At 47.9% G+C, this 25,655-nt stretch overlaps 1 protein-coding gene across 2 annotated transcripts in view; it reads left to right on the top strand.

Moving 5' to 3' along the window:
- SNX29 (sorting nexin 29) overlaps positions 1–25,655 on the top strand; it is a 589,016-nt gene that overhangs the window by 547,629 nt on the left and 15,732 nt on the right. Inside the window, exon 21 of one of the 2 annotated variants that reach the window (XM_070230994.1) lies at positions 10,560–10,847. The exons of the other annotated variant lie outside the window; for it this stretch is intronic. Within the exon in view, the coding sequence (XP_070087095.1) occupies positions 10,560–10,584 (25 nt within the window). The 3' untranslated portion in view covers positions 10,585–10,847. Of the gene's footprint in view, positions 1–10,559; positions 10,848–25,655 lie in introns of those variants that run through there. 2 annotated transcript variants of the gene reach the window in all.

Genomic DNA, 25,655 nt, shown 5'->3' with positions numbered 1-25,655 from the left:
GTTTTCCAGGAACTGCACTAAGGATCAGGTGTTAAAATTTAATCTAAGATTAAAATTCAAACCTCACTTTCTCTGTCCCACTAGCCACGTTTCATGTGTTTGAATCCACGTGTGGTGGTGGCCACGGTCCTGGACCCCGCGGGTCTAGACTAAGTCTGCCTGTCTGGATCCATATTCTGGCCACGGGTAAAGACAGCCTTCTCTCAGCCTCCTGAAACCTGACACAGCAGCTCTCTCTCTGATCGATATTCATGAATATTTCAGGACTTATGCCTCCCATCCTCCCACACCGGTACCTTCCATCCTCCTACGGATCCATCCCATTATCCTTTTCTGTTCTTTCTGTGACTCTTTTTCCATGATGTCCACAGCCCAGTCCTTAAACAGCACATTGAGTACTAAATAGTAAACAAGGGAATAAGAATGATAATAAAAGGTAATGGGTTCCATCCATTGATCAGATCGTGGTACCAAATGCCTTCCATTCTTTATCACTTATCTGTACCCCTCCAGTTTACAGACAGGAAACCGAGAGGGAAAGTAACATATTAGGGTCATGCTATTAGTGAGAAGCAGAGCCATGTCATTGTTGGGACCAGAGCTAACTGGTTAAGCCCCATGCTCTCTCCCCTTCCCACGCTGTTCCCTGTTGTTTGTTAAAGCTCCCCTCCCCCACGCCTTTTCTTCTCTCCCCCAGGCACCAACAGGGGCCCCCAACTCTCCTTGTGGGATGGGGCATTGGGATCCCATCCGGGGCACTACTTCCCAGAATATCACAAGGCCAAGAGGTACAAAGGAAAAGAGAACCACCCGGTGAGAACCTACTGTGTGTCAGGCACTGTGCTCAGCCCTTTGCATGGACATTCTCACTAATGCTCAGAGCAACTCGTGAAATAAGAACTACCATTCCCACCACTTTACAGAGAACCACCCACTCGCCCAAGAGTGAACAGCCAGGAAGGGGGACACCTGGGATTTCACAGTAGAGTCTGTGTTCGGTGCTCTCCCCCGGTGACTGGTGATGGAAGGCAAGACCACCAGGAGGGGACGTTCCCTCACGCCTCAGCCTCCACCTCCGAGATATCTGATGCCCATCTCAGGGGTCTGTGGTCACAACCGAGTCTAATCCTTAATGCATCAGACAAAAGCATTCTTGTCATTGCTGTGTGCGCTCTATGTATGATGACCCACTTCAGAGGCCAGCATGTTGGGGTGGATTATTGAGCACCCACTGTGTGCCAGCACTGCGCTAAGCAGTCACGTGCATTTTCACAGCCGAGTCTCCTAACAGCCCACAGGCTAGGCGCATCATTTGCATTTCCCAGATCCCAAGACAGACTGCGGAGGCTCAGAGACATGTCTAAGGTGACAAAGAAAATGGCAGAGTCGGGAGACCAAGCCACGTCCTGAAGCTTGAGTTCACTCCAAAGGCTCATTCCTTCAGGCAACCACCACTTAGTGGCCACCTCCTATGGGTCAGGCACTGGCTAGGCACACAGGACACAGAAATGAGCAGGACAGACACGACCCTGAGTCCCAGGAGCTCAGTGCCCAGTGGGTGACAGTGCCAACAATTACCGATGCCAGGTTCCCACCTGCTGCCTCCTCCCCTGCCATTTCCCAGCGCCTCTGCAGTGAGGTGGGACCCTGTGATTGGTTCCAGCCTCTAAGCGCTAAGCGGCAGCGAGGGTGTCCTCTCCTTCTTGAAGCTCTTAGGAGCCGAGGCACGACCCTCCGCTCTCCTTGCAGGCCATGGACTGAGCTGGTGGAACCAGCCCAGATCCTGGGCCACCACATGGAGGACAGCGAGTGTCCTCATGCACCATGAGGGCTAGGCTTCAGTGTGCGAAGCCACTGCGATGAAGTGTCTGTCACTGCAGCAGAGCCCAACACATCCTGACTGACACAGTGAGACGGACGCTCAAATACTGTACAAAAATAGCTATAACTTATGTACGAAATAAAGGCATAACGAGAGATTCTAACAGAGGCTGATTTTGTCTTGGGGGGGAGGCAAGGGTTGTACGGGAAGACGGAGCTGAGAGCTGACAGGCAACGAGGATGCAGGTCCATCCCCTGAGCCCTGGGATGGGTACCAGCACCGTGCTAAGTGCTTTACGAACATCCCCACAAGGCCATTCTCAGAAAATGCCTAAAGCTTGGGGGACCAGGAGGGCGGCCAGGAGTGTGGTTTCTCCATCAGTCAGGCGCTGAGCACCTACTACGTGCCGGGGAAAGAAGAGCCTCTGCTTTCAGGGGTTTCACACCCCGGAAGAAAGAAAAGGGGAGCTAGTTGAGATGGAACATTCAAGAAAGTCTTTCTGCCGAGGTGACGACAGAGCAGAGGGCCGGAGAGGAGCCATGAGCCGTGGGCATGGGGACATCTGAGAAGGACATTCCAGAGGGAATTAGGAAAAGATCCGAGGAAGGGGATGCCTGGTGGGTTTGAGAAGCAGCAGGAGGGCAATGGTGGCTGGAAGGGAACAGAACGAGGGTGGGAGATGAAGTCAGAGACACAGGGCTCTGGATGCTACTGAGAGAAGCCTTTGGAGGGTTCCGAGCAGAGGAGGGACATCGCATACTTCATGTTTCAAGAGGATGTTTTCAAGGGCTGCTGTCCTCAGATAGGGGTGACCAGGCCCCCAGGGGACATTCGGCAGTGTCTGGAGACACATTGTCACAAGTCAGGGGTTTCTAGTTGGGAGAAGCCCAGGGATGCACTGGACGACCCCCACAGCAGAGGATGATCCAGTCCTGAACGTTGTCAGGGCTCAGCAGAGAACGGCCTGCAGGGGAAGGCAGAAGGGGCCCAGTTAGGCTACTGACCAGTCCAGGCAAGACCCAGTGGTAGTTCGGACCAGGGCGGCGAGAAGTGATCAGACTGGGGAGGCCCTTTGAAGGAACAGCCAACAGGATTTCTGAAGGACTGGTGGTGGAATATGAGAGAAAGGGAGACGTCCAGGACAACCTCAAGGTTTACGATCAGAGCAATGAAAGAAAAGAGAGGCATTTACAAGCCAACAATGTTAGTTGAGTACCTGCTATGTGCCAGACACTGTTTTAGGTGCCAGGGACACAGCTATAAAAAGAAAAAATAAATCACTGCCCCCCTTGGCACTTAAACTGGAGTGGGAAGGAAACTGACAGATAAGCCAACAAATTAATGACACAGTGATTTCAGATCACAATAAGCCCTCTGAGGGAAAGAAAGGGATGACTCAATAGCGGATTACTTAGTCAGGCAGCTTCTCTGAAAAGCTGACACCTGAACCACTAATGTCAGCCACGAGATCTGGGGTGAAAACATGCCGGCAGAGGGACTGCTGACGCGGAGGCCCGGAGGCAGCATCTGCACGGCTGTCTGCAGAGCTGCAGGAAAACGTGTGGCTGGAGCGAGAGCACAGGAGGGACTGGGCCCTGGACAGGCAGTCAGGGGGGCAAAATCAGAGGGTCCTCTGGCCGCACCAAAGAGTTTAAGTCATCTCCAGTGCGGTCGGCTGCCATTCCAGAGTCTAAGCGGGGAGCAGCAGCCGCTGATCACATCTTCCAAGGATGATCTGGCTGCCATGGGGAAAGGGAACTTGGGGCCATCAGGGGAAGCAGGGAGACCCCCAGGGAGGCTGCACAGACGTCAGGAGAGGGGGTCCCCTCTCAGCCCCGGAACCTGGGAGTCAGAGCCGAGCTTGCGTAATATAAGGAAGAAAATAGAGTGCTGACAGCTACACTGGGCCTTTGAGGCTTCAGGTGAACCCAGGCCTCCGCTGCACCCTCGCTGGGGTCACGAGGTGGTGTTTAGGCAGCGACCATCCCCAGCCACAAAGCCGCTTGCTCCACACATGCACACTGGGAGCAGTGGCTTGGAAGGCTGTGGCCTGCATGTTGGGTCCTGGCCTTGACCACCAGACCCCAGCCAATCCTATGAGTTGCAAGAGCCATGGCACTATGGTGGGACATCCCCAGAGCTGTGCCATCAGGCAGACCTGGATTAGGATCCTGACCCCACCAACCACGTGCTCCAGCTCACTCCTATGTAAAACCTCAGTTTTCGCATCTGCAGAGCGGGGAATAACAGCAACTACTTTCAGGGTTGATGAGCGCACCTCATGAGGGGAAGCACAAACGATGCTTAGCATCAGACCTGGCCCTTAATAAAAGTTGTTATGAGGATGAAAGGTAACGATGCTTTACAAACTGTAAAGTAATATTTCATACGTTGTAATAAACTCATAATATCTATCTCCATTTCCAAAGGTACTGCTCTTTCTTATTCTGGACACTCTAAGGCTGTGGTTCTCAAAGCGCAAACCCTCCCCCCAACCCCGACCATCAGCATCACCTGGGAGGCTGGACCAGCTTCATAGCCACGCAGCCTCTGTTGCCATGCTGGGTCCTGCGCTCAGAAGGGCCCCTGCTTTGTCTCCTGCTCTGCTGTCACCATCTTGAAATTCTTAACTTGGACCAGGGGCCCTGAAAATTGTCTAGACAGGCCTGCCCGGGAGCTGGAGATGCAAACTCGTGGGCCCCACTCCAGACTGATAGAATCAAAAACTCTTAGCGTCGGGGGTGGGCAGCCAGCTGTGTTTAACAAGCGTGATGCACGCCACAGTCCGAGACCCGCTGCCTACGATAAGCAATCAGTGTGACACCTTCCTAGCCGTCTACAGAAGCCGTGTAGGATTTCTCCCTGGGGGCAAAGCCACGGGCCACCTTGGCAGGAGGAAGTGGGACAGCTCGTCCTGCATGTTCTGCTGCCAGCTTCCTTCTTCCCTCTGCCGACATGGAGAGCTGTCCCTCTGGAGGCAAACGTAACACGAAGCCAGTGAAGCGTCAGCCTCCCTCACTTGCAAGGCCCCTTCCAAGACCCTACAGTAAATGATTTTATATCCATCACTCTGCATTTTTTTTTGCCCCTAAGAGGCCCACCAAATGGGGGCAGCTCCAGGCCTGGGACAGCTAGACTTGCTGCTGTTCTGGAGGAGCCTGTGAGAGAACGTAAGCTCTGACCTTTCGGTCACCAAAGAACCATATGACCGGGCTTCTCAGACTTGCTCATGCATCCACATCACCAGGAGGGTTGATTAAAATCCAGCTGGCTGTGCCCCACCCTCAGAGTTTGAGTCACCCAGTCTGGGCGGGGCCTGAGAATGTGCATTTCTAACAAACTCCCAGGTGATGCTCATGTTGCTAGTCCGGGGACCACACTTTGAGAACCCCTGCTCTACGAGCATTCTTGCTACCTCCACCTGCCCCTAACTCCCCACCTGCATGCAGCTAAAGCTGTTCTCTCAGCCTGCAAACACCCTTGACCTTCCACCTCCTCTGAGAAGCCCTCCCTGACCTCCCTGGCTGGGCTTGGGGCCCCTTCTTCAGGCTTCTTCTCATTCAGGCTGTGTTGTAATGGTCAGTTACTTATCAGCTGCCCCCACCAGACCATGGAAAACTGTCCCGGATGGGGTCGAGTCTCTCCCCAGGTTCCTCCCAGGAGGACCTCCCTGTCAAGGTGACATTCTGAAGATTCCCTTTCACGAGGGGAGCCAGGTGGAGACAGGTGTGGCAGGAGCTGCGACACAGGACTCTGTCTCTCCGGTTGAGTGATTACCTGGGAGGTGGTGGCGGCTGCCAGCACAGCTGGGGCCGCTTCCTAATCAGGTCACAGCCAGCGGAGGGGATGAAGGGACGGGAGCGTCGCTGTCCTTTCTGCACATCCATCCTCTCACTCCAAGAGTAGTGTCCAGAACGTGGCGCTTGCCGTCTACAAAGCTTTCCTCCGGGACTTGGCTTCTGGTCCCTCCGCCCTCTCCTGTGATTCTGTCTCTCCCTGCAGCCCTCGCAGATGCCAGCGGTTCTCATCTTGCCCTGTCACCCAGACAGTCCAGCCTCCGTCCCCCCAGCCATGCGGCCTCTGCCCCTCCTCACCATCTTGGCTTCCCTCAGATGATCCCCTCTCCTAATTCCACCACTCAGTTGAGTCCCCTGGAGTTGACTGACACCTCGGAGGCCTGCCCCAAGGCTGGTCATTAGGGACATGGACACTTGTCTGAGGTCCACGAGGCTGCCCCAGCCCTGCCCATGTCTCCCCTGGAAGGAGGGGAGGAGGCCATGCACCTTCCTGGTACCCAGCGACCTCCTCCCGGGCCTGTGGGAGACCTGGAAGGCCTAGCTGGGAGGGGCTGGGGGCACCTGGGCTTTATTAACATGATCACACGTGGCTGAGCCTCGCCAGCCCCCCAGGCAGACTCACCGTGGGCTTCTCGGGCCCCACGGCAGAGCCGGTATCGCTGGCACCTGTGTCGGATTCACCCGAGATGCTCGGGAAACATTCGCTGGACCCTCCCCAGACCCACCGAGTCATGGCTGCTGCTGGCGGGGCCTGGGGATCTGCATTTCACAAGCAACCCCCCAGAACACACACACAGGAGGGTTGGAGGACCACTGCTCCGGGATCTTAGATTGTAATGTGTGTATTTTCAGGCTCTATTACTGGGGATCTGAGCGGCCTTGGCTGGGAGGGGTTTTCTTCATTCTTCAGGTTTTATTTACTTAAATTCTCTTAATGAGCAAAGGAGGGGAATGGCCCTCAGCTCCTACTCACTGTGAGCCACTTTATGGACAAGGAAGCAAAAGTTTTATTATGACAAATCTCATTTAAAAGTAGTGGTTCCCTTGGGGCCGGCCCGGTGGTCTAGTGGTTAAGTTTGTGTGCTCTGTTTTGGTGGCCCAGGGTTCAAGGGTTCGGATCCTGGGCATGGACCTACACACTGCTCATCAAGCCATGCTGTGGCAGCATCCCACATACAAAATAGAGGAAGACTGGCACAGATGTTAGCTCAGGGCCATTCTTCCTGAAGCAAAAAGAGCAAAATTGGCTACAGATGTTAGCTCAGCCCGATCTTCCTCAGAAAAAAAAAAAAAAGTGGTTTCCTCTGTCTACTCAAATCTTGCACGTCCATTATAAGGGAATTTGGAAACTACAGCAAATTATAAAAATAAAAATGGCAATCACTCATAATCCCACTAGCTACAGATACCAACACCCATTGACATTTTGATATATTTCCATCCAGTATTTTTTCTATGCATAGATTTTAACATAATTGGGAGCTTAACAAACACAGTTTTTCTTTTAAAAAAGGAAGCTCTATTCAGGTATAATTGCCATACAACAAATTGCACATATTTAATGTGTATGATTTGATGTGTTTTGACATTTGTATATACTCATGAAACCATCGCCACAATCAAGATAATGAACATATCCGTCACTCTCAAGTCAATTTTTTAAATGGCGTTTTTATTTTGGAATAATTTTAGATTTACAGAAAAGTTGCAAAAACAGTATAGAGAGTTCTGGGACACCCCAGACCCAGTTCCCGTCATATTAATATCTTACATACCATGGTACATTTATTAAAACCAAGAACTACTATTTGTGTACTCCTGTTACCTCAACTACAGACTTTATTTGAATTTCACCAACTTTTTCACTGATGTCTTTTTTTTCCTAGGATCCAATTCAGGATCCTGCATTACATTGAGCCAAATGTAGTTTTACGTCTTACCTTTAATTATTTAGCTTTATATGGTGAAAATCTCGTCAAAAACATCATTTTAATTGATTGCCTCATATAGCTTGATATCAACTGACGCTACTGCTTTGCTTAGGTTATTCCCATGTTTTGCTGTTATAAGCAATGTTGCCATGATAATCTTTATACTTAAATCTTTGTTCACCTCTTGTATTGTCTCCTTGGAATATTTCCCTTTCTTTCCAGCTGTATTGAGATATAACTGACATATAACATTGTTTCCCTTGAAATATAACTAGCGGATGAAGGTCCCTTGACATATATTCTTGTTTTTAATCCTGCAAAGAATGCGGTAAGATTTGGCAACCTTCATAATGCTTGTTTCAGTGAGACTCATCAATGGAAGCTGAAACTGAAGAGTGAAAGTTTGATGAGAAACAGGATATTCACATGGTCTAGAATAACTCCCCGCATCTTCCTCATTGATTACAGAGGAAGAGTAGCCACTTTACAGTGGAGAAAACCGGCAGGCACCCCCGTAACTGAGTGATCAAAGTTAATCACATCAGAACGGGACAGATCAACACGGGGCCTCCTCGTCTCCCATGCAAAGAAAAACCACAAGAAAGTCCATGACATTCCTGCCAAAGATGCATCGCCTGAATCTAATAATGAGAAGACATCAGGTGAACCCAAACTAAGGAAGATTCTACACGATAATTGGCTTGTACTCTGCAAACATGTCAAAGTCATGAAAGGCAACGAAAGGCTGAGGAACATTCTAGATGAAAGGGGATTAAAGAGACATGATCACCAAAGGCAATGGATAATCCTGGACTGGATCCTGGATGAGAAAATACAATTAAAAACAAAGTTGTTGATGTAAAAGACATTATTGGGGAAATCGATCCATAGATTAGATAATAGTACCACATCGATGTTAATTTCCTGACTTTGATAAATATTTTTTTATGGCGGAAGCAGCGTGGGCTTCTATCTAGAAGGTATTCCAGGGCGATCCGAGATTAGGCTTTTTTTTTTTTTTTTCATAGTTAGAAGCAAGATTTATTTAAATTTACCTTATATAAATTTGACTTTGGAAACATACATTTTTTTTTATTAAGATTATGATAGATTACAGCCTTGTGAGATTTCAGTTGTACATTATTGTTAGTCTTGTTGTGGGTACACCACTTCCCCCTTTGTGCCCTCCCCCCACCCTGCCTTTTCCCTGGTAACCACCGATCAGTTCTCCTTGTCTATATGTCATCTTCCACCTATGAGTGGGGTCATATATAGTTTGTCTTTCTCTGTCTGGCTTATTTCACTTAGCATAATACCCTCAAGGTCCATCCATGTTGCTGCGAATGGACCAATTTTGTCCTTTTTTATGGCTGAGTAGTATTCCATTGTGTATATATACCATATCTTCTTTATCCAATCATCAGTTTCTGGGCATTTAGGTTGGTTCCACGTCTTGGCTATTGTAAATAATGCTGCGATGAACATAGGGGTGCAAAGGACTCTTGGGATTTCTTATTTCAGGTTCTTAGGATAGATACCCAGTAGTGGGATGGCTGGGTCATAAGGTATTTCTATTTTTAACTTTTTGAGATATCTCCATACTGTTTTCCATAGTGGCTGTACTAGTTTGCATTCCCACCAACAGTGTATGAGGGTTCCTTTTTCTCCACAACCTCTCCAACATTTGTCGCTCTTGGTTTTGGATGTTTTTGCCAATCTGACGGGTGTAAGGTGATATCTTAGTGTAGTTTTGATTTGCATTTCCTTTATGATTAGCAATGATGAACATTTTTTCATGTGTCTATTGGCCATACTTATATCTTCTTGGAGAAATGTCTGTTCATGTCCTCTGCCCATTTTTTGATTGGGTTGTTAGTTTTTTTGTTGTTAAGCTGTGTGAGTTCTTTATATATTATGGAGATTAAGCCTTTGTTGGATAAGTGGCTTGTAAATATTTTTTCCCAATTAGTGGGCTGTTTTTTTGTTTCAATCCTGTTTTCCCTTGGAGATTAGGCTTTTTTTTAAAGGGCTCGGAGGCATATTATGATGCTTTAGGACTCAAGCAGCAGAAAAGCCTTGTTATCTCACCAAGGTGATGGTGAGACGCTCCCAGAAAGCTTTCAAGTTTCCAATTCCCAGAAAAGTTGCAAAATTATAACAAAGAACTCCCATAGGCCTCTCGCCCAGGGACCTGATTCAAGTTTTGATACTTGCTCCGATGATGCTCTTTAGAGGAAAACATCCGGTCCAGGACCACGTGTTGTAACCAGGGTTCCCTCTAGCCTCCTTCCATCTGGGCCGAGTTTAGGAAGGAAGGAAAGAAGGAAGGGAGAAGGGGGAGCATCTAGATTTTGAGAGCATCCTTTTGTTTTCTGAGGAGGAAAATTTGGGAAACACAGCAAAGCACAGAGGAGAAACTCATCTCAGATTCATCTCACCCAGAGACAAGCACTGTTCACTCCTCGATGAATTGCCTTTTTTTGTTCTTTGATCATATTTGAGATTATAGTGAATATGTAACATGTTATGGGCACATGGCGTCTCTTGGCGAGCTTGCTAAAAATGTAGATTTTTGCCCTGGCCCTATCCTGAGTGTACTGAGCCAGAATCTCTGGAGCTGGGGTCCTGGCGTCTGTATTTTTAACTAGTTTCCAGGAATGCAGACCCGAATTTAAGAATGACTCTTTGCGGTCTGCATTTGCCATTTAATATTGTCATAAACATTTCCCTTTCCCATTAGGAGGTCTTTCCCATCACTTACCTGAGTATGCGTTATTTATATTGTCCAAATCATTTTTGGAAACATCTTTAAAGGCCAGGCAGCCTCATCGTTCTGGTTTATAACTTGTGTTTTAACTGATGAGAGGCTCTCCCTAGAGGTAGACACGTGGCAGAGGCCGAGGGGACGTTTGTGGAATCTCAATGAGGCAAGGTGGCTCCACATAGGTAGGGGCACCAGCCTACATGCCCTATAACAACCATGTGTCCTTTTGGCCCCCTTCTGGACAGGATGCCAACTATCTGGGATTTGTGACAATTCAGAGCCTGGCCAACCCGGATCTCATCTCACAAAGAACATCACGTCTTGAAGGAACAGAGTCCCTCCATGTGAGCTACTGCTCCTGAGAATGCTGGTTGTACGAAGGACAGTCCCTGTTGGCATGCACATAGCCTTTATTCCCCCACCTACATAAGCAACGCCCTCTCTGCCCGCAGTAGTGGGTACTCAACTCCAACCAGCCAGCCGCCACTGGACACTCCCTATATGTAAGTCCCAATAAACCTATATGTCTCGTATGCTGTCCCCAGATCTTTTCTTCAGTCTCTTCGCTAGCTAACCCGCACTGCTTGCACAGCTGGGCATGTGGCCAGACAATACACCAGGAAGTGAAGTGAACTGTGTGAGCCCCAGAGACTCACACATTTTGGGGGAGGAATGACTTGATGATATTGCATTGGGTGGCAATATCTATTGAAATTAAAAATACGTGTAGCCAGTGACCCAGCAATTCCACTATTAGGAAATGGTTTCCCATGGATATTCTGCACATAGAGCAAAGAGGGATGCTCCAAAGAGCGCACTGAAGCATTGCTTGTAATAACAGGTGACCGGACACAACGTAAATATCCATCAGTATGATATGGAAACCACGTCTTGGAGCGCTGGGCCGCCATGAGAAGAATGTAGCAGTTATACATGTTGTGATTTTAAGAGATGTCCAAAATGCCTTATTCACTGAAAAAAAATTGCATGTATGTGTTTTAAAAAGTTAGAGGGGGCCAGCCTGGTAGCGCCATGGTTAAGTTCCTGGGCTCCGCTTCGGCGGCCCGGGGTTTGTGGGTTTGGATCCTGGGTGTGGACCTAGCACCACACGTCAAGCTACGCTGTGGCAGCATCCCACATAAAATAGAGGAAGACTGGCACAGATGTTAGCTCAGGGCCAATCTTCCTCACGAAACAACAAAAACCAAACCAAAACAAAACAAAATAAATAAAAAATGAGAGATAACTGATCATTTGCAGGTTTGTGTATGCGTAAAACGTTTCTGGAAGGACGCACAAGAGACTGTTAAATCATGGCTTGCGGAGAGCTGGCCTCAGAAGTCTGGGGCAAAAGAGAGCTCTGTTTTTATTGTATATCTTCTTGTGCTGTTTGAAAAGTTTACCATGTGGGTGTATTATCCTTTTAATTTTTAAAAAACTACCAATAAATAAGTAAATGTTAAGGAAACATTAGCTGGAGCGGGAAGGCAGAGATGTGGAGCGTGTGTGGTGTCACGCATGCCCGGGCATGGTCTTTCCAGGTGATCCTAATGGGTCTTGACACCTCCTCCTGATTAGAGTGGGCTAGCCGGTCCCCGGTGCATGTGTCACCAGCCCCCACTGCAGTGGAGGTTCCTGCGCAGAGCAGGTGGAATGCGGAGGCCCCGCCCTGCGGGCTGGGATGCTCAAGTCCAAACCACAGGTCTTAAAATCGGCTCCCAGATTTCTTCCCGGTGCTTCCGTGTAGCCCAATTGTTCTGACAGCGCTGTTGACTCCCCCTCCTGGGTTTATGAAGTGGCTCCTGTGCCTTGAATCCCAGTCTAATGTGACGGTTATGCGGGTCAGCTCGGAGGGCAGAGAGAACAGGTTCAAGGCCTGCTTCCACCACTTACTGTGTGGCCTTGGGAAACTTACCCAACTTCTCTGAGACTTCCTTTCCTCATCTGTAAGATGAGTTAATAATAATATCTGTCTATCTCAAGGGGTAGTAAGTATTAAATGAGACAGTGCCTAGTAAGAGCTCATCAAGTATCAGCTATTTCATCGGCATTTATCAAGCACCCTGATATGCACCAAATCCTTTGCTACAAACTGGGGATTAAAAAATTTTTTAAAGGTGAAATGATCTTTGCTCTTAAGTAATTCTCAGTCTAACAGGAGAAGGGTAATATATAATATTTAATAGTTTTTTTCAAAATGCTTCCACATTTATCTTCTTTAATTTGTATTACAATCCTATGAGATAGCTACTATGATTCATGTTTTATAGATGAGGAAATCGAGGTTCAGAGAGGAACAGAGCAGTGAGCTGGGATGAAAAGGGGGCTGTCTTAGGAAACACTCCCGTGTTTCTTCTGTCCTCTCCACCACTACACTTCAGTTCTGCCGCCAGATGTGTGGGGCTTCCACACCAAGCAATTCTCTGTGACACCAGCTGGGTGTCCTACAGTTCAGTTCTGACACCACCAGAGGTGGTGCAGACCCCACAGGTTAAAGGCTGCGTCCCACGGGACTGCCCCCCATCTCAGACGCCAATCACAAACAGTAGGTCCCCAGGTCACCCAAACTGCTGTCCGACTTGGCTACAGATCGGAGGTTCCCACAACCCCCCCTCCTCCCCCCGCCCCGCCCCTTGGATTCGATCATTTGCTGGAACAGCTCACAGAACTGAAACAATGGGTGATGGGTGGCATCACGAACACAGCCCATTTGCAGGCCGAGAGATGCTGGAGTCTTAGGGACCAGATACGCATGCGCCTGCGATCACCGTAGCGCCTTCTGTCTCCCTGGAGCAAGTTCCGGGTCAGGGCTCCTCCGAGCTGAGGGGTCGCTGATGCACTGGCTGGGTAGTCGGGCACCCCACCTGGGTGAGCGTGGGCACTAGCTTCCCCCTGGCCAATCCTCCAATTCTCTTCTGAAAAATGGGACAACAGTTTTGGGCTGCAAATAACAGAAGGCCTGGCTAAGAGTGGCCCAAACAACAAGGACGTTTCTTATGCCCTTGGATGAGCAGCCTGGAGGAAGGTGGTCCCAAAGTTGCTTAATTCACCCCTTGATGATGTCAGCACGGGCTCTGGGACAGCTTCTCTGCAATTTTTTTTTTACCTTCCTGCTCAGGTTGCACGAGCACCACAACCTCATTGATGCCCAACAGCAGGAAGGCAGGAAGGGCTTCTCTGAGGAACGTCTCACCTTTAACCAGGGAGGAACGTCTTTCCCCAGAGCCCCCCAGACTTCCTTTAACTCTCATTGGCTAGAACTGAATCACATGCCCATGCCTAGACCCATCACAGATGTGATCTAGAAGGTTCTACAAGCTCTGGGTGCTGCCACCCTGGTCAGCCTATTAAATGCCACTCTCCCCTCAGTGGCCCCTTTCAATTCCTTGAATGACATGCCCCTTCCTGCTTTAGGACCTTTTCATGTATTAGTCCCCAGTCTGGAGTGGTCTCCCTGTTAGTACCAATGCACCCTTCATATCTCGGTTAAGTTTTTAAAGGAACTTACTGAACCTCTCTATGCCTCCCTTTTGTCCTCAGGAAATGCATTCACATTATTTACTTATTATTTTCCTTTCACAGTTCTGTGGGGTCACTGTGCTCAGCTGGGCGGTTCTTCAGTTGGTCTCACTTGGGGTCCATGCAGTTGCTGTCAGATGGCGGTTATGGCACTTGTGACCAAGATGGCTTCATCACACACCTGGTGCCTTGGAGGGGACAGCAGGAAGGCTGGGACTTCTCTCTCTCTTCCTGTGGTCTTTTCATATGACTTGGCCTTCTTTCCTTGGTGACTGGATCCCAAAAGCACAAAAGTGGCAGACGCCAGGTCTTCTGAAGGCTTGGACCCAGAGCTGGCATGCTGTCACTTCTGCCATCTTCCGCTGGGTTAAAATGAGTCCCAAGACCACCCCAAAGTCAAGGGGAGGGGTCTATGCAGGGTCTGGACACTGAGAGGCATGGGACCGGGAGCAATCTTTGAAGACTGGCTACCATATCATTTTAACAAGCTACCTAAAGAGCATCAGTAGCTTCCAGAAGAGATAAAAGGTAATCCTTTAAATTCATTGGCATCACAAGACACACTCAGGCAACTGAATAAGTAGCTAAAGCCACATTTCTTCTAACCCTAGACAATGTTCTGTTCCCCAAAAGCCCACATCGCGTAGGAAGACAACTAAAATAATTATTTAGCCTTTTCCTTAGGAGGGCTCAACCTCTAAGGTCCTTACTCAACAACTGATGCTCCTCTCTATTGGGGAGGGGGGGGTGGCCTTGAGACACAGCAGTGATCATGAAAGAACCCACTGGAGCAAGAGTCAGGAGTTGTACTTTAAGATCCCGACTTGGCAATTAAGAAGCCAACGCTTTGGGGCATCTCTTCCCCTGGGCCCAAACCTTCCCTTCCCTCTGGAAATGAGAAGGTGGGAGCGGATAACGGGTGGGAATCGGTTTCTTCTCGGGCAAGGTTTCCCACAGTAGTGGCCGGTACCACCAGAGGGGCAGAAAAGAAGCTCTCATGACATGTTACGTGACTTCAGGAGGCACACTCACCTGGCATTAAATAACATTGAGTCACTTAGCGAGAAACTTACTTCATCTCAAGATCTTTTTCAGTCTTTCTGCTCACACCAAGGAGAAAGCCACAGCTGGGTGTTGGTATGTCTTTAACCCTCCAACACGTGGTGGAGTAATGAGGATGATAAGACTAGCTGCTATAACGAACAACTCCAAAAGTCTTACTGTCTTAACTCAATAAGGGCTTATTCCTTGCCCCACTCAGTCACTCTGGCACCCAACCTTCATCCGTCTAGTGGCTCTGCCAAACCTCAGGCCTTGGAGTCTTCCTTATACCCCTGCATCCAGCTGGCAGGCAGAGGAACAAAGGCAGCATGGAGGTCTGCTTGAGAGGGTGTTAGAGCTGGGCCCGGACGTGGCATGCGTCACTTCCTCCCGCAATCTATTGGTCAAAACGGCCATGGGGCCTCACTTAGAAGCAAGGAGGTTGGGCAGGAAGGCTTAACAGCGAACCAAGGAGAAAGAGAACATTGATATTGGTGAACCATTAGCCAGACACTGCCATACTTCCAGTCTTGTGGGCCAGAAAATTCTGGAAGCAGCAGCATCTCAGCAGAATTAAGTTACATTGTTTGGCTCTCAGGGTGGCTATGTTTGCTGTCACCTTCTCTTTATGGCCAGCAATACTGGCTTTCCGTTTCGGTTGGTAATGTAAAATTTCCTTATTAAATAAATACCCTTTAAAAAAGTGAATCAGTGTGACAAAAAGCATAGATATAGGAATGCCCAACATTTGGGAAACATTGATCTCGGGCAGCACTGTCCAAGGGAACCTTCTGAAATGTTCTATTCTGTGCTGTCCAAAACAGTAGTCACTAGCCACATGTTGCTATTGAGCACCTGAAATGTGGCTAGTGTGACCGAGGAACTGTATTTTTAATTTAATTTAATTTAAATTTTACTATTTAAGACAATGCAGATCTAAGGTGATAACCACGATTGACAAGGAATGCCTGGAACAGGTCTCCAGGAGAATTCAGAAGGCAGTAGTGCTGTGATAGATTATTAATGTCTGGCTTGGGTATGAGAGGGGAGGTGATGATAAGCGTGCCATTTATTGGTCGTTGCTACACTAGATCTTCTTAGAGAGTCTTTCTAACCTTCCAGAATTACGTGTCCTTCCCTAAACCTTCAGGAGAATTTAGTACCCACTTAATGATCTGTCCAACCCAGGATGCGGTGGAAATATTTGTCTCTGGTCTCTGGGTTCCTTTTAAAACCTCCTACCATCTGTTCCTTTCCTGACAAACCAAGTGACTATTGACTGGAGGGATTAACTTGAAAGTACTCACCCATATCTACATGCATTTGCCCCGAAACTAATGATTTCAGGCTTCTGAGATGTGAGTCACCGTCTCTTTTTCTCGAGAAAGACATTGAAAAGCCACCTCTTTGGAGGCAGGGGGTCATTACCAACGGAAAAGGGAAGGACCCCTTCTGTTTAATGTGCGGCTAAAAGTGGGATGCCGGAAATAACCTTTTCCCATGTGACTGCAGAGGTGGGACAGGCTGTCAACAGGCTTCGGCTGTCTTGGAGAGGAGTCCACAGCTTCCGCCGCGGAGAAGGGAGGCAGGCATGGGGCAGCACCCTCTCCCGAGAAGGCGAATGTCAGGGAGGCTGGCAGCCCTCCCCCAGCATCCCTGCCAGGCATGGAGGGACGGGTCACAGGGCTGACCCTGGCTGGCATTTTAGACAGCTTTATAATTATACTATCTATTTTTCCACTTAGCAGTGACCTCTTGATCGTCTCCTTTGGGAGCGTGTGTGTTTTAGCTGTGTCTTTTATCTTAGCTTCATACCCTAATCATCATTTTTCTTTTCTCTTCTTCTCTGATCTTCTTGAGTATTTAGACCACAACCCTGGGTGGTCAGGGCCAGCTTGGTTTCTCTCTCCTTCTGCTTTTTCCTATTATTGAATTACCTTGAATAAGCCCCTTCACCTCTCTGGCTTCAGTTTCCCATTTGTGAAATAAACTATTTTGATTGGATCAAAGGAATTGGTGACATATAACTCTTGACTTGGCTCACCATGTTTCTGCCACCTGCTGTTGTCACTGCTATAGTCCAAGTCCTCATCCTCTGTCATAGTTGGGACCATGGACCTACCATTCCAAAATGGTGGCCCACAGGCACTTGGCTCCCCTCCAATCCATTCTCCAACCTGAGTTGGAGTGATCTTTTCAAATGTAAATTGGATTGTATTACTCTCACTCACCCCCCTACACCTTCCAAGACCAACATCCGTAACTAACATGTTCTTGAAGGCTCCATGTGGTCCAGTGTCTACCCACCTCTCATCCCTACTTCATGGCATTTCCCCTCTCTCTCGGTCCTCCAGCCATGCCAGCCTTTCAGCTCCTCAAACATGCCATGCTCCCTCTGGTCACAGGACATTTGCACCAAATGCTCCCCTAGCCTAGAACAGCAGCTCCCAAACATGGCTGCACATTAGAATCACCTTGGAAGCTTAACAAAACCCTGATGCCCAGGTTTCACCCCTGACCCTGAGATTAGAGTCTTTGGGGATGCAGGCTAGGCATCAGTATTTCTAAAATCTCCCCAGATGACTCCATGAGCAGCCAAGATGGAGAACGAATGAGCTGGGTGCTCTCTCTTACCCTCTCATCCTCTGTCATCCTAGATGCCACGTCAGAGTGCTGTTCCTGATCCCCACCTTTGTCTCAGTTAGACCTCATGGATTACTTTCACGGAGGATTTTTTATCAAGCATGTATTGGCCAGCTTGGGTGTCATAACAAAACACCATGTTCTGGTTGGCTTAGAGCAACTGAAATTTATTTCCTCACAGTTCTGGAGGCTGGAAGTCTGAGATCAGGCTGCCAGAAGGGTTGGTTTCCCAGCGAGGGCTCTCTTCCTGGTTTGTAGACGGCTGCCTTCTCACTGTCCTCACAGGGCAGGGAGAGAAGCAGAGACAGAGACGGTGATCTGGTCTCTTCCTCTTCATATGAGGACACTAATCCCATCATGGGGGCCCCACCCTCATGAGCTCATCTAAATCTAATCACCTCCCAAGACCCCCCTCCAAACACCATCACACTGAGGCTTAGGGCTTCAACATAAGAATTTTGGGGTGACGCAAACATTCAGTTCATAGCACAACACTGAGATTTCCTTTCCATGCCCAGACATCTCTCGAAACTCAAGTGCCAGATAATTGATCCAGCTCCCTTCAGATGAAAGATGTCAATAAAGAGGAATATTGTTACACTATCAAATAGCCTATCGTGAATTGGGGCATCAATTCATAAGCTGTAAATGGAATAGGTTTTGAAAAATATGAGTGTCTTTTCTATTTGGTAGAATAAAAGCCACCCAAGTGGCACCTCATGACATCATAAAAGTACTCAGGGATTTTTGTCTTTTTAATACTCAAGTGGGGCCAGCAGGCTGCTTGCCAACTGCTGCATAATCACATGAGGGTTTTGATCAGACACACGAGCCAGGGGACTTGACTTAAGAGACATTCAGGGCAGGCAGTCCATCTCACTCATCCACTGCTGTATCCTGGGACCTGGAGAGGGCCTGGCAAAGAGTACGCGCTCAATAAATATTTGCAGAATAATTGAGCCTCATGAATGTGCATCCATAACGCATCGGCTCATCCCTCCCAAATAGGCTGGTCCTGAATTTCTGGACCAGAAATGAACTCTCGTGAGTCTCTGCTGTCTCCTGATCAGTCAGGGTCCATTACTCCCTTGTTGTGCCTATAATCCTCTCACCCAGTCTCCTGCTCTGGCTTAGGGGAGTAAGTTGCAGAGGTAGAATGGAGAAGATAATGAGAGTTGAGATCAATATGTGGGATGGGGCATTAGTAAGCCCTCCTTTGGCTTGCAAACAGAAAACTGTCTTAAGCCAAGAAGGAAAGTTGTTGGCTCATTTTATTGAGCAGCCAGACATTCACTGGCTTCAGGTTGGGCTGGACCCAGGGGCTCATGTTGGTTCCTTATTTTTATTTCTTTATCTCTCTTCCCAACATTTCTCTGCTCTAGTTTCCTTTATGATGTTTTATTCCCAGGTATGTTCTCCTCTAGGTGAGGCCCCCAGCAGACAGAGAGCCTCTCCTCCCAATACTTCCAGCAAGAGTCCTGGGATTGTGTCTTCTTGGTCTGACCTGGGTCACGTGGCCCTCTTTGGCACCCTGGCACCAGAACCGTGGCACTCTGATATGTCACATGCACTCCTGCTTCCACCATGGCAAAGCCCAGGAACGGGACCAGCCCCATCTAAACAACATAGACTAAAGTTGGGGAGAGGAGTCCCCCCAAAGTAAAACCAGAAGGGGCAATGGATGCTGTGTAGGTATAAGCAACAGATGTCAGTGGCATGTGGGTGGTTCAGACGGCCGTTAAGTCACCCCGGATGAAGGTTAGATTTGTGGTGGACAGGAAGACCGTTAATAAGGTCCCAAAGCCTTCCATGAAAGACTGATGAGTTGCCAGAAGATCAGTAGATGATTCGAATGAGAATGAGCCATGAGGTGTGTCCCCAGCACAGAGGGGGTACCCAAGAGCTTGCGGAATGGATACTACAATATTGTGATTTATAAGAAATCTGTGTATTTGGTTATTCAGGGGACCTAAATGTATTTCTCAGATATATGTGGCCTTCATCCACAGTGCCTGGCCCACAGCTCCCCAAATTCTTGGCATTTCCTGAGTGATAGGAGCAATGGGGGCATCTTTTGTTATAACATTTGGTCTCTTGTCCTCAGTTCCTGAAAACGCTTCGGGGCCATAAAGGTGAAATGGTTTCTGGGGAGAGAAGGGGGAGGTTGAGGTTGAATCAGTCGCCAATGGCCAATGACTTAGTCAGTCATGACTGTGTAATGAAGCCTCCATATAAATCCAAAAGGACAGCTCTCTTTTCAGAGAGCTTCCATACTGGGGAAGCGGAATGTGTCCACGTGCCAGGGTGCTGGGCGCCAAGCTCCATGAGGACAGGAGCAACTTCATTCAGAACCTCGCCCTGTGGAGCTCTTCATCTGACTGTTGATTTGTACCCTTTCATATCTTTGGTAATAAATCAGTAATCTGGTGAGTAAATGAGTTTTCTTGAGTTCTGTAGCCATTCTAGCAAATTAATGGAACCTGACGTAGGGTCCTGGGAACCCCTGATTTACAGCCATTACGTCAGAAGGACAGGTAACAATCTGGGCTTGCAACTGGCATCTGAAGTGGTGGTCTTGTGGGGCTGAGCCCCTTCCTTGCGGAATCTGATTCTGTCTCCGGGTGGACAGTGTCAGAATTAAGCCGAATTCTCCAACACCTGGTGGTGTCCAAGAACTGCTTGTTGGTGTGGGGAAGTGTGCGCGCATGCACATACACATTGGAATTGTGTCCAGGGACCCTTTGCAGACACATAAAAGAGCGGACGCAGTGGAGAAGCATGGTTTGGAAGACACACTGTCTGGGAGCCCACTGTCTCACTTACGGGATCTGTGTTAAGTGGCGTGTTGGGGAGGGGACAGGTTACACTCAGAGATGCTGTAGGCAAAGCCAGGTCCTGCTTGGTTAGCGAGGTCAGAGGCAGTGGGGCTAGTCAGAGCTCACAGAAGAGACTGAAAACATAGGGGGCTTGTTCAACAGAAAAAAAGAGCTTCAGGGGCTGCGATGGGACATTTTGGCAGAGAAGAGGTGGAGAGAATGTAGCAGGGATGGGCTGTGGAGGGGCAGCTGGCAAAGACAAGGATCGAGAAGGCGACGTGATTACAGACTGAGAAACTTGGAATGCGCCTCCTGGCTCCTCTGATGGCGTATGGCTTCCCTCTTAGAGATTTCCTGGAGCTGAATGACATGAAACCAGAAGACAGCACGGTTGCCAGACCACGTTCTCAGACCGTAATTAACTTTGTTAAAAATCTTTACCTCTCCAAAGCTCAAAGGAATCCTGCCACTGGGGAGTCAAATGATTGCCCTGCTCTTTTCCTTTTCAAACAAAAGCGTATTGTGAAATTTATCATGATCAATTAATATTTGTATCCGCTCTAATTCATCAGGTGTTGAAATGTTTTCCTTTCTGCTGGGTTTGATTTCACGACAATAAAGGGTACCCAGGGGCACGATGATTGCATTGGTAGTTTAATCTGAATTTCTGATGCTTCGTAAAATCCATCCCAATGCAAACGATTACTTTAGAGCTCTTGAAGAACCGAACTGGAGCCAAGATGGGCAAGGTCTCCAGCACAGGAAGAAGCAGAGATGACTTGCTAATTCCTAGTTTCTCAGGATCCAGTGTTACCACCTTCAGAAAAGCCCGTCATGCACCGAAAGGGCGTCACAATGATCAGCCTTGTTGGGGAGATGTTGCTGAACTGTCTACAGAACATCAAAAAGCTTCTTTTCTTCAATGATAATTAGAGCATCTCCCAGGGAGAGCTGGCTCATAAAGACGCTCCCTATGAAACTGCTCCATCCACACAAACAAGGCAGACAGGGAACCTCGACCGGGAGGCCAGAGGCCACCGCTAATTAGACATGACATCAGCATTTACACTCCACTGGCCAATTATGTTGGGAGAAGTAAATAAAGTTGATGAAACTTTCTTCTCCTCTGTGCCAGGAGCTGCAGAGTCTCTGTAGGTGAGTGGGGTTGGCCCAGAGACCTCCCTGCTGGACATCTTCTGGGGAACGTGCGAGTTTATTGCTAGAATTTATTGGAGAGAAAAAAAATAAAATAGTTAAATAATTAAATAGATACACTTGGTTCCATTTGTCAGAGGAGACAAAATTTTAGGATGGAAAGAAGATGCCTTCTGGTCTATGGCTCCAAGATGAACAGAGGGACCTCCATGGGGGATGGAGGTCAGGCAGGGGTCCTGTTTGATAACACGGTTGACCCTGTGCAGCTAAGGGGGCCATGTGTGTTGTTTCCACCCCTTCCGCCATGGGAGGCTGGAGGCTTGCCCGCATGCCAGACCCGGCAGGCTACTTTGAGCTTTGGCACAGTGCAAGACTTATGGGTTCCAGAACCATATGGCTGGGTTTGAATCCAAGCTCTGCCACTTATGAGCTGGGTGATCTTGGGCAAGTTCCTTAATGTCTCTGTGCCTCAGTTTCCTCATCTGTAAGATGAAGGTAGTACAAGTACTTTTTTTTTTTTTGCTAGGTTTTTGGTTGGCATTCAGTGAGCTCATCCACATGAAGTGATCAGAAGAGGGGCTGGCCGTTTAGCTGACTTCCCCCATGTCTCAGCTGCCCCCTCCCTTACTGACCAGCGGGCAGTTTCTTTTTTCTTTTTGAGGCTGAACGATAAAAATACCAACTGTTGCTGTACTATTCATTGCCTCTGCCTTCTCTCCTCCCTTCCCCCATTGCCACGCCCATTCTCACAGCCTTTTGTAATTATCACCAATGACGTTATCCTAGGAACTCAAGAATGTGAATCCATTTTTAAGGAGCCAATTTGGAGGCTCAACACATGAGTCGAGGGGCAGTGGGCCCCTCAGGAGGCACTGCTGGGCTCTGTGCTGGGGTGGGGGTAGGGAATCAAACAGGTGATGCTCAATGATGATCAGCATCGTTATTATTATCTATCATGTGCATATTCTGCACCTAACAGTATGCTAACGCACTAAGGAATAAGCTCATTTAGACCTTATGGGAAGGTACAATATTGTACCCATTTTATAGATAAGGAAACTGAGTCCCCCAAACAGGACATGACCTGACCAAGGCTACAGTTATTGAGTGACAGATCCAGGGCTCAAATCCAGATGGGCTGACTCGGTCCCATTGACAACTTTTCCTCCCCGCCTTCCTCTCTCATTGGCCTGGAAGGGGTGGACATACTAGAGGGAGAGAGATGGGTTAAGAGGCTGATTCAAGGAAATGAGCAGGTGATATGCTGCTTGTCAAGCCCGGGAACAGTAGAAGAGAAAGGGTTTTTAGAAGGAGATGAATTAGATTTTGGAAATGGTGTGCCTGAGTCGTCGTTGGGACACTGTCATGCTGTCCAGTTGGCATTTGGAGTATAGGACTTGCAGGCTTAGAAGTTCGTTGCTTCTTAAAAATAGTTGATACGGGAACTGTCATCACAAAAGTGGTAATTAATGCTATTGGTGTCGATACTTCCGAATGACAGCAGGGAGTAGAGAAGGCTGCCTGGGACATAGGAAACATCAATAGTTAAATTATCTCATTGAGTTTGAGGCTGCTTTCTGTTTGCAGGAGCTTGGCACAGGGTGTGGTACCTACTTGGCAAACGTCTTTGGGATGGATGTATAATGGGAGGGAAAGGCCATACGAGGGTGAAGTGTGCACAATTCCAGAAAGTCTTACCTGCTCCACAAGGAAGCACAGAGTACCTCCGAGAAACTCAGTTGCAGGGAATGGAATATGCCTGTCACTCAACAATCAATCAACCCATGGTCCATCCACTCTGTCAGCACCACCGCCCTTTCCACCATCTTCATTCTTGTCTCATGGCCAAGGCTGTGCTTCCAAACCCATTTCTTTTTTTTTTAAAGATTTTACTTTTTTCCTTTTTCTCCCCAAAGCCCCCCAGGTACATAGTTGTATATTCTTAGCTGTGGGTCCCTCCAGTTGTGGCATGTGGGACGCCGCCCCAGCGCGGTCTGATGAGCAGCGCCATGTCCGCGCCCAGGACTCGAACTCGGCAGGAGGACTGGTCTGTGGGGGCCTAAACCACTAAACTCCACGTGGAGCTGATGCCTTTTCCTGTTTGTTCAGCGTGCACCAGCCTGAACTCTTCAAGAAGATTCCCCTTTACTGCTTTTGCAGCTTCCACTTTTCTCTTGCGCTGAAACAAAGATGTTCCCTAAAGGGTCTATTTTAACATTATGTCCTTAGGTCTCTTTTAGGGCTGCTAAATTTTCTCAGGACTCTCATTAATTCACATAACCTTTCCGGGCAGCACTTCCAAGATGCATTTTCACTTATTCTGAGTTCCATCCTTGGATTTCCAGCCATCTCTTTACACATTCCCCTATAACCTTTAGTCTAGGATCAGTCTCTTAGCCAGGCTCACCTGCTTTGGTTACTGGGACAGCATTTGTCCAGTGAGTTGGGCTTAGAATTACTACGAGTCAAGGACACTTCTGTTATTATCCCCAATTTCTTCAGTGTGAGTGAAGAACCAAAGATAACTTTTAGTTACTTATTGATCTGTTGATAACACTTTCCTTTTTTTTTTTAAAGATTGGCCGTGAGCTAACATCTGTTGCCAATCTTCTTGTTTTTTTCTTCTTCTTCTTCTCCCCAAAGCCCCCCAGTACAGTCGTACATTCTAGTTGTGAGTGCCTCTGCCTCAGCGTGGCCTGATGAGCAGTGCCATGTCCGTGCCCAGGATCCAAACTGGTGAAACCCTGGGCCGCCGAAGCAGAGTGCACAAACTTAACCATGGGGCCGGCCCCGACAATACTTAACTTTAAGGACAATCCCCCATAAACTACCACAAGGCTTAGGAACATGGCCTCATTTCCTTCCTTCCTCCTCCGCCTGGAGTATTAATATTGATAATTAGTATTGCTGCCTATCTTTACTTCCTGTATTTATTCCACATTCATTGCCAAGTATTCACTGAGCAGCTCCCCTGTGCTCCAGGCACGGTGCTGGGCATTGGGCAGAGTGGCCAATGAGACGGATGAGGTCACCGCTGTTCTGGAGCTCGCAATCTGGTGAGGGACACACGTGAAGAGCGTGAAACAAGCACAGTTCTTGGTGATGTGCTATGAGGAAAATAACGAAGACAGTGAGGAGGCGATGCCTGGGGATGCACAGCACGGCCACAGACGGGGTGGGGAGGGAAAGCCACTCTGAAGGGTGACTCTTGAGCTGAGATCAAAATGATGACAAGAAGCCAGTTCCCATTAGAGGAAACAGCAAGAGCAAAGGGCAGTGGAGTGGCCCGCAAGGGCACGGTGCTACAGCCGAGGCGGAGAGGGAGGAACGGGGAGCAGGGCGTGGAGAGTTACAGCAAGGAGTGAGGACTTTCTTCTAGGTGAGGCGCAGTCACTTTAATGAGAAAAATTACTGCTTGAAAGACAAGTATCAGAATACATTCATGGAAAGTATCTTATACTTGTTCACATTCAAGCAACTTTATTTACGTGGATAAAACCTAAAGGGAACATCCGATCTGTATATCCTTGTGTGTCTGAGTAGTCACTACTGTTAAAAAAAATAACGGAAACAAAAATCCATTACAGGAAAAAGAGAATTTAGTCAGTAAAATCTTTTCTAGAAAGATGCTAAAGTCATTATTCCAAGAATCCTCTATTTTATATACATATATACACACGCACACTCCTAAGAGCTCTCCAATGGCGTAAGAGAGCATTCTATGAAGTTATAAGAAAATCAGTATTACCTGTCAAGTACTATCTCTTGCATGTGCAACCCAAACTGCTAAGGTTATGTGAACAAGAAATCCCTGATGTCTATTACAGAAAGCTTTTAATAGAGCTTGCCTTGACAATTTATTCCTAAATCTTCTTTTCTTCCCCCCAGCTCAGTACAATATTGCTACTTAATTTCCTGGCTGCACAAACCTGTTTTAGGCAACAGCACTTGGGGAATAAGTATTAAGAGTTCAAGTAAATGCAAATGATGTTTTTGCTACCTTTTCTCAAAAGATTTCGCATGAGAATAGACTATAATATGAAACTGTATTATGCGTATATAGTTCCAACAGTTACACATAATCTGTATCTTTCGCGGGAACATAAGGTAAATTGGTCCTAGTGTTATTATTCAGGCTTAAATAGCGCTTTAACTAGCGCTTGCCTT

Source organism: Equus caballus, chromosome 13 (genome assembly GCF_041296265.1).
Source record: "Equus caballus isolate H_3958 breed thoroughbred chromosome 13, TB-T2T, whole genome shotgun sequence".
Lineage (NCBI taxonomy): Eukaryota > Metazoa > Chordata > Mammalia > Perissodactyla > Equidae > Equus > Equus caballus.
This window is presented reverse-complemented; position numbering and strand designations above follow the sequence as displayed.